The sequence below is a fragment of the Curcuma longa genome, chromosome 7 (genome assembly GCF_044706935.1).
Source record: "Curcuma longa cultivar G26 ecotype Majalengka, Jawa Barat chromosome 7, ITB_CL_G26_1.1, whole genome shotgun sequence".
Lineage (NCBI taxonomy): Eukaryota > Viridiplantae > Streptophyta > Magnoliopsida > Zingiberales > Zingiberaceae > Curcuma > Curcuma longa.
In genome coordinates, this window is record NC_133867.1 from 11,803,663 (window position 1) to 11,812,481 (window position 8,819).

Sequence of the window (8,819 nt, forward strand, 5' to 3'; positions counted from 1 at the left end):
CAACTCATTATTATCTTAATCAGCCATATATATATATATATATTGAGATATAATTCAGAATAATAAATAATAATAAATCATACATTTATCTCAGCTAACTACTCTAAAATTAGGTCCAAAATTTCTTGCACAACCTCTTTAGATTTAGTCAGTGAGGAATGAAATTCCTGTTGATGACGATGGAGACGAAAGAATCTCACGATCGTTCGTTATTGGACGTCCACATTCACATCGTAGGGCAACGGATAGCAGGTGTCCTCGCCCCCCGTGTTCCAAAGGAACTGCGCGTAGTTGGCCCTATGCACTGTGTTCTCCGGCTCCGCCTCGATCGCCCTCAAGAACGTCTCCTCCGCCGCCGATAAATCTTTCCTCGCCACCCACAGGAAGCTCGCGTATCGGCTCAGCGTGTCCGCGTCCCCAGGCGCCACCTTCATCGCCTTCAAAAAGTATTCCTCGGCCCTATCAATTTTAATTAGTGCCAAAGCGTGAGGTGACCAAATTAAGGCGAGAGCGGAGACTTCAGTTTAATGCCTACCTGTCGTGCTGCCCGAGGACGAGAAAGAGGAACTGAGCGAAGTTGGAGAGGAGGAGTGCGTTGTTGGGGTCCTGTGACAGTGCCTGCTCGTACGTCATCTCCGTGTGCAGGAGGTCTGCTTGCTCGTCGGCCTGGAGCTCCACGGAGACAGGAGCCACCATGCTCCGCAACGTCTCCGGGTCCATGAGCGCCTCGTGCCTCGTCGTCGCTTGCAACTTGGCGAACTCCTCCAAAAACCTTTCCCACAACACCGTCACCTCCGACGCCGGAGTGGCCTCGCTCAGCACGCCCACGCCGCGTTCATCCTCGGGAAGAAAAGCTGGGTGCGAAAGTGACTCATGGTCGGAGCGTCTGTCGTCAGTTGAGCCGGCCGACGCCGGCCTTGGGTGCCCCCCACCGCCCCTTCCGATCGAGGCGAAGGGCTTGAGGGAGGAGCGATCCTGCAGAAGGTCGCCTCCAAGTTCATCTTCCTCGACACTGTCGATGAACGAGAGGATCGTCCCATTGAGCGCCGTCGTCGTGGTGGCGATGTTGAAGCGATCCATGGAATAGACGGTGAAGTTTGTTAGGAGGAGCATGATGGAGACCATGAGAGTGGGTGTGGCGTAGAAGATCTGCTGGAAGAGCCAGACGAAGGAGCGGTTCAGATTGCAGTGGAGGCGGGGGAGGATTCCTGGGTGGTCCTCGCAGAGGAACGCCTCCCGAAACTGGAGCGCGTAGGTCTGCATCTCCTGGAGCATGAACACCATGGACGAGAAGGCGCGCTTCATGGAGCAGCAGGCGGTTTCGCCGGCCTCGCGGAACCATCCCTCGTCGAACCGCTTCTTGAGTTGGATGAGCCTGAGGGACATGGGAATCCCCAAACCGTTGGCGTTCTTCTCCACGCACGCTGGCACGGTCAGATTGGAACAGGACTCCGGTGGATGAGGCGGAAAGCGGGGCCACGACGACGGGTGGAGCCATTGAGAATGCTCCGGCGACGAGGAATCCGGATGAAAAGGCAGCGGTGGCGGCGAATCGACGGAGGGAAAAGGCACTGGCCTTTTCTGGGGGGCGGTATAAAAGTAGGCTTTTTTCTCCCTTTCGAGCTCTTCTCTACCGCCTTGCCCTTTTTCCATCCGGAGCTCGATGGCTAAATCCTCGATTCGGCTTATCAAGTCCTCGTCCTCGTCGTCATCGGAGCGCTCGAAGCTAGCGCTGCCGACCCGGCGCAGAGGCTGCGGGCCGCCTAGCCTTCCTCTGGGTCGCAGGAGCTCCACCGAGCGGACCCGCAGGAGCCTGGGACCTGGGAAGGGCGAAGGGCGGACTGGGACGTGGTCGCGCCGACGGAGTCCAGCGGTGGGGAAGGCCGGATGTCCCTGCGAAGGTGGCAGTGGCAGGATGGGCGACACGTAGAAGTTACCGACGATCTGAACTTCCATCAACGTGATGCTCCTCTGGAATCGGAGGAGGAGGAAAGGTGAGGGAGAAGCTGAATTAACGTGATGAGTCGGAGGGAAAAGGGAAAAGGGAAAAGGGTAAAGGGAGAAGAGAAAAGGCATATGAGTCGGACGGAAAAGAGAATAGGGCAGGCATATATAGAAAGTACGCCGAGAAAGGAGATGAGGGCGGTTAAGTCGCCGGTAAATTCGTGCGAGGATTAAAAAAAATTGAACAAGCAATATGAATCGTAAATCCTTAAATTCTAAACCCTAATGATAAAATCATAAATAACTTAACTATAAATTAAAAAAATTCGACGACGCACAAGCGCCCGCATAGTCCTTGTACATCACGCAAAGTAACTTTATTATTATATATATATATATATAATTTATGTATTTTAACTAATTTAATGCAATTGAATTTTGACATCAAAATTAAATAAATCGAATAGATATAAAATTAATTAATTTGATCAATTATCAATTGAGTTACTGTTTCTGTCAATACATCGTGGATAATTCAAATATCGATTTAAAGATTATCAATATGCACGCTTCTCGGATAGGATTGCCGAAAAAGAAGAAAGGACCTAAAAAGTTCTCAAAAAAGAGGGTTAGAATGATGTTGGAGTGGATCCCGACAAGCCGTTCCGACGCTCAAATTAGGATTTTACGTGAGGAAAGAGTTTAATGACTTGGAAGAGTTAATATATGCATACCTATGTCCATGAGTATGGGCCACCTTTTTATAGAAATTGATATCCAAAATATTCGAGTTTGTCTTAGGAAATATTCTGGGATACCTGTTCCAGTTTAGAAGGATTCTGTTAGTTTTTTATACGTTTTGGGAATATTCTCCTATTTTCTCGGAAGAGACAGTTTTGAGATCTCCATATTACATGGGATGACCATCTCTTAGGATGAAAACATGTGCTAAGGTTGAAATGGGAACGCCAAGCGAATGTCAAGGTTCCAACATGATGTCGGCATGAGATGTGGGAGGCATGCTGAGACCGGAGCATGAGATCGGCACATGATACGTGAGGCATACTGAGACCGGAGCATGAGATCAGCACATGATGCGAGGGGCATGCCGAGACCGTAGTATGAGGTCAGCACATGATGCAGGAGACATGCCGAGATCAAAGCATGAGGTCGACATGTGATGCGGGAGGCATGTCGAGACCGGAGCATGAGGTCTGCACGTGACGCAGGAGGCATGCTGAGACTGGAGTATGTGGTCGGCACGTGATGTAGGAGGCATGCTGAGACCGGAACATTAGGTCAGCACGTGATGCGGGAGGCATGCCGAGACCGGAGCATGAGGTCGGCATGTGATGCGAGAGACATGCTAAGACCTGAACATGAGGTTGGACTTCGATCCATGAAGAATCCTTTAAAGGTCATGCAATGATTATGTCTACCCTACTTTCCTACATTTCTCTAAACCCCCGTTACCTTTATTTTTTTTCGAAGACTCGGAACCATCTTTATTTATCACACGATGAGCACATGATTACTAAAAGATCCTACTAGATCATAAGCTCTCCAACTTAGTCTAGTCAAAGGAGGCGAAGTCCGACTGACTGAATTCAAGTTGAGTTACATGTCACCTTCTCAATGCGCTATTTGTTAGTAAGGGCTGATGTCATACTTCATGAAGTTTTAATGATGGTCATTTTTGGTGCAATCTTGCCCCAAGTGATTTGGATTTTAATGTTTGGCAAAGTGAGTTTAAGTTAGACAATGTTTGTGATCTAACATATGTGACTTGAGTTCACAGGAAAGTCCAGGAATAAAGTCTTGGCGTTTGGTGAAGTTCCGGAGGCGAGGCCTCTTGGCAAAAAATGAAGTCTCGGAGGCGAGGCCTCTTGGCAAAGGATGAAGTCCCGGAGGCGAGGCCTCTTGGCAAAGGAAGACTTAGCACGACGAAGCCGAGGGAAACGTCTCAAGCTAGTGCAAGGAAGGGCATGAGGCTTGTGGAAGGCGTTTGAAGGCTTGCATCAAGGCTAAGCGGGTGAAGAAGAAGCTAAAAAAGGAAGTTTTCAACTTGACCAGTCGACTGGCCCTGCCAGCAGTCAACTGGTGGTTGATCAGAAGCACACACAAGCGAACTCAGAAGCATCAGTCGATTGGCACTGTAGCTGCAGTCGACTGGGGCCAAACAGAAAATTCAGTCGAGTGGTTCAGTCGACTGGCATCAGTTGACTGACGTTGAGCAGTCGATTGATAGACTGCCGTTGGGTGACAACTGGCTAATTAAATGCAAATTAAAGAGCCTTTTGAAGCCCATCAGTCGACTGGCCTTAGGAGCAGTCGACTGATGTACAAAAAATGATAAAAAGAGCAGTCAACGTTGAAGAAATTAACACTTGCTTCTTTCATCTTTTTGATTGCTCTCTGATATTGTAAAACTCTCCATCTTCCTCCTCAAAACCCAACTACATATCTTGTACAAGGAAGAGAGCTTTTTGTAAAGGTTTCTTCGCCTTCGAAGTTTGCTTTGTGATGAGCGTAGATCATATAGGATTTTTAGTCTTGTTTTAACGCTCATCTGCTTGTAATTCATTGCATAAGCTACACTTTATCACATCTTATTCTTTTATAATTGCATATTTCTATTCTTTTGCTTGGAGATCTGCTTTTTGTATATTTTGCTTGACAGGATGCGATTTAGAGCTAAAACGTTGCATTATTAATGGTGGAGCAAATAGTGGAGAAAAGAGGCTCACATTGGCCGTGCTCGCTGTCACGATTGAGTCTCTTTTGTAGCAAACACGAAAAAATGGAGGAGAAGAAGAAACAAGGCAGAACACGGCCGTGCCTACCAGGCACGACCGTGCCTCACATATCCAGTCTTAGACACGGCCGTGTAACACCAGGAGACACGGCCGTGCCTCACATATCTAGTCTTAGACACGGCCGTGTAACACCAGGAGACACGGCCGTGCCCACTTCTTCAGCCTGATCCAGCTTGGGCCGTGCCTAATAGGCACGACCGTGCCTCATTTCCAGAGAAGCGCCAGTTACTGGCCGTGCCCAAAAGGCACAGCCGTGCCTCATTTCCAGAGGCGCGCCTTCCTCAGGTCGTGCCCACTAGGCACGACCGTGTGACGAAAAGTACACGGGTGTGTCTCCCTTCTGGATAGTTCTACAAACTTAAAGTAAAATGGGCATAACTTTTACCTCCAATTGAACCACAGGCCGTGCCACATATCAAAATGGAGCTAACTTCAAGATCTACAACTTTGATTCAGGGTGTACAGAAAGATGACTGCTCTAGGCTATGCTAAATGGCACGTCCGTGCCTCCTAACCGCGGCCGCGCTGGGTGCTCTGCCCAAACTGCAGACCAAACTTTGAACCAACATAACTTTAGGTTCAAGTGGAATTATGGGTCGGCCCACCACCCAAATTGAAGATAATTTAATGTTCTACAACTTTGGTTCAGGGTCCAATTGAAGAAAATTAGGTTTATTAGGTGAAAACTCCATTGAGACGGAGCCTTGTAAATCAGGAAAATCTGGACAGATTTGGGAGAGTATATAAGTGGAAAACAAACCCAATCTTGGGTTATCTTGGGTCATTCTCCAAAACCCTTAGTCTTGGCTTGGTGACGGCGCCTCCCCTCCCTAGGGGAGGATCTAAACGCTCTATCCTTCGTCGATCCGCCCTCGCCAATCCCTCTCCACCAGTCCATCCTATACCGGATCAAGAAGATCTTCAAGAGGGTGACCACACTTCAAAGATAATTCTTCCCTTTTCTTGTGGATGACTATTTTCATGTATTCCTCTTGTAAACTTCTTGTAATGGAGTAGATCACTGAGTTTAGGATGTAGGATGAACATCTATGTGATGATGGTGATGTATGAACTAGTTTATGTCATTTTTCCTATTTAATGAAATGTTTACCTTTGTTTCATGTGTATGGTGCCTTGAATGTGTTTGATGAAATATTTGAGTGAGTACATATGCATGATTAATTATGAGGGGTAGATTAATGTGTGGGAAGATCCTAGGATCGTACACCCGGGGTGCCTCGTGACAGGAGGAATGCCTTTAACCGGACTTTTCGAAGTGATTCCTACATAGTGGTAAACCCCCATAAGGGATATCTAATGGTTGATGGCCACTAGGACAAGGTCCTTAACAGGGTACTCGGTGAAAGAGGGTATGGCGTTGGATCATACACTCGGGGCGCCTCGTGACAGGGGGAAAGCCTTTAACCAGACTTTCTGGCGTCACCTTTACTAGAGGGCCACAACATAGGACTTTAAGGTCAAATGCCAACAAAGCCTGACGAGGTCGAGTTGGTATTTTGGTTAGAATCCCTATAAGATGATAGACATTGAGAGTAAGGGAACCAACATGAATTAGGGACTTCACCTAGCATTGATGTGAAACCGAAATCCTAGACTTATTTATCTCATCCATAAACCCCAAGCCAATCTCTCTTTCTCTCACACACACAACCAACATTCTCAACCAATCCGTTTCCTTAAGAGTCTAGGTAACTATCTCAGTGACATCACTACAGCTAATACACAGTCCCTGTGGTTCGATATTTTTTTATTACTTGACGACATTCCGTATATTTGTGGAAAGCCTAATAGGCTAGCCTTTGGGCTTTTAGTGTTGACTGACTGATTTTCTTTCTTACCTTATAGAGCTTGCTTTGTCTTCTAGGGAATTTTCTGCTCGCTACACCCCTGTGAAACTGCCCCAAGTCAAAATTCTTCAATAGCTTGATCTGGAATAAAAGAGTTCATGGCTAATGGAAGAATTCTATTAATATGGAATTTCCTGGTATGAGCTTAAAAAGCATTCCCCTGGAGCCTGAACCCCGTCAAAGCTAGCCTTCCTCAATCCCAGTCGCATTCGATCTAGAATTCTTCTTCTTCCCCGGCGGAACTACCTTAATTTCATTTCGGCTTCGCTAAAAACACCTGGGCTATGCCTAAAACTCTCTTAACTGGCCCAGGGGTTAACTAATCTCCGCATCAAGGAGAAGAGCAGAGAGATTTGTTGAAGACAGCACGGCAATGCGCAATCGCTAAACAAGACCACAAAAGCTATATCACAAAGATCAGTCTAACTAATCGGCCTAAGGCTTCTAGAGACAATTCCTGGCTCGCCAAACTAAAGGCTGTTTAAGAAGAGCCTATTCCATTTCTATTCCGAAAGATCGGATTCTATACCACTAAGCCATTCGAACTTCCTGGCTAACACGAGGAATGGAAGAAGACCCGAAGCGGATAGTCAAAACTCCTTGAGTTAAGCATAAATAAGTACCCCAGAGGCTACGAGAAAGATCTTAGGGCGATCTCGCATTGCTGCCTCACAACGTTAACAAACTCCATCCAGGGATTCAGAAAGAACGGTCCTTTGGCCCAGAAGGAAGACAAGAACGAGACAGATACAACTAGGAACCAGAATGCATAAAGTAAAGTAGGACTCGGGCATGAAAGACCTCCCTCTATGGAGTTGGATAGAAGGGAACAAGCCCCTTTTCAACTTTGATACATTGACTCAAATACTCAACTTATGATACATAGTATCAATATGGTATTTTAATGATGAAAATCCTTTGAAACTATTTCTCTCTAATTACTTATGGGTTGATTAATCATAGTGTCAAAATTTAGAATTTTTTGAATAAAACTGAATTAGTTATGTTTTTTCGAAATTGGTTCTGAAAAATAGAAAATTCAGACATCAGTCGACTGCGGCAGAGGCCAGTCGACTGTTGCCCCTATTTTCAAGGTTTTTTGCCGAATTTTCAATGAAATACTACTTTGCCACCTATTAGTCAATGTTTACTCTATTCATTGTTCAAAGACATGCTTAGACTTATAAACCATATTGTTGGTGCTTGAACAAAGGAGGAGTATGTGTTAAGGGGGAGAAAATACCAATACTATCATGATAAATACTACCTAGTGAGATTCTTTTTACCTGATTTTATTTTCCCTGTTAATTATGATTGCTTTTTGCTGTATGTCAAAAAAGGGAAAAATGAATTGGTAAAGTTAGGCTTTTATGATGGTTATTCATATTTATTTATTCATACTTAGCTTTCATGGTGGTTATTCATACTTATTAATTCTGATTAAAGCATTATCACTGAAAATATTTATTGTGATGTTATACATGCTGTATTAAAGACCTAACTTAACTAATTTTTGCCAAACATTAAAAAGGGGGAGATTGTTGGTGCAATCTTGCCCCAAGTGATTTGGATTTTAATGTTTGGAAAAGTGAGTTTAAGTTAGGCAATGTTTATGATTTAACATGTGTGACTTGAGTTCACAGGAAAGTCCAGGAATGGAGTCTTGGTGTTTGGTGAAGTGAACGCGGCCTCTTAGCAAAGGATGAAGTCCTGGAGGCGAGGCCTCTTGGCAAAGGATGAAATCCCGGAGGCGCGGCCTCTTGGCAAAGGATGAAGTCTCGGAGGTGTGGCCTCTTGGCAAAGGATGAAGTCCCGGAGGTGAGGCCTCTTGGCAAAGGATGAAGTCCCGGAGGCGAGGCCTCTTGGCAAAGGAAGACTTAGCACGACGAAGCCGAGGGAAACGTCTCAAGCTAGTGCAAGGAAGGGCACGAGGCTTGTGGAAGGCGTTTGAAGGCTTGCGTCAAGGCTAAGCGGGTGAAGAAGAAGCTGAAAGGGGAAGTTTTCAGCTTGACCAGTCGACTGGCCCTGTCAGCAGTCAACTGGTGGTTGATCAGAAGCACACACAAGCGAACTCAGAAGCATTAGTCGACTGGCACTATAGCTGCAGTCGACTGGGGCCAAATAGAAAATTCAGTCAGTGGTTCAGTGGCATCAGTCGACTGGCATTGAGCAGTCGACTGATAGACTGCCG

General features: G+C 46.1%; 1 protein-coding gene across 1 annotated transcript; it reads right to left on the bottom strand.

The window, feature by feature from the left end:
- Positions 1-209: 209 nt before the first annotated feature.
- LOC141832641 (uncharacterized) lies at positions 210-2,076 on the bottom strand. Its single transcript, XM_074720106.1, has 2 exons — positions 536-2,076; positions 210-459 (listed from the first exon to the last, which is right to left on the bottom strand). Exons 1-2 carry the CDS (start codon positions 2,074-2,076, stop codon positions 210-212), a joined length of 1,791 nt encoding a protein of 596 aa, XP_074576207.1.
- Positions 2,077-8,819: the final 6,743 nt, after the last annotated feature.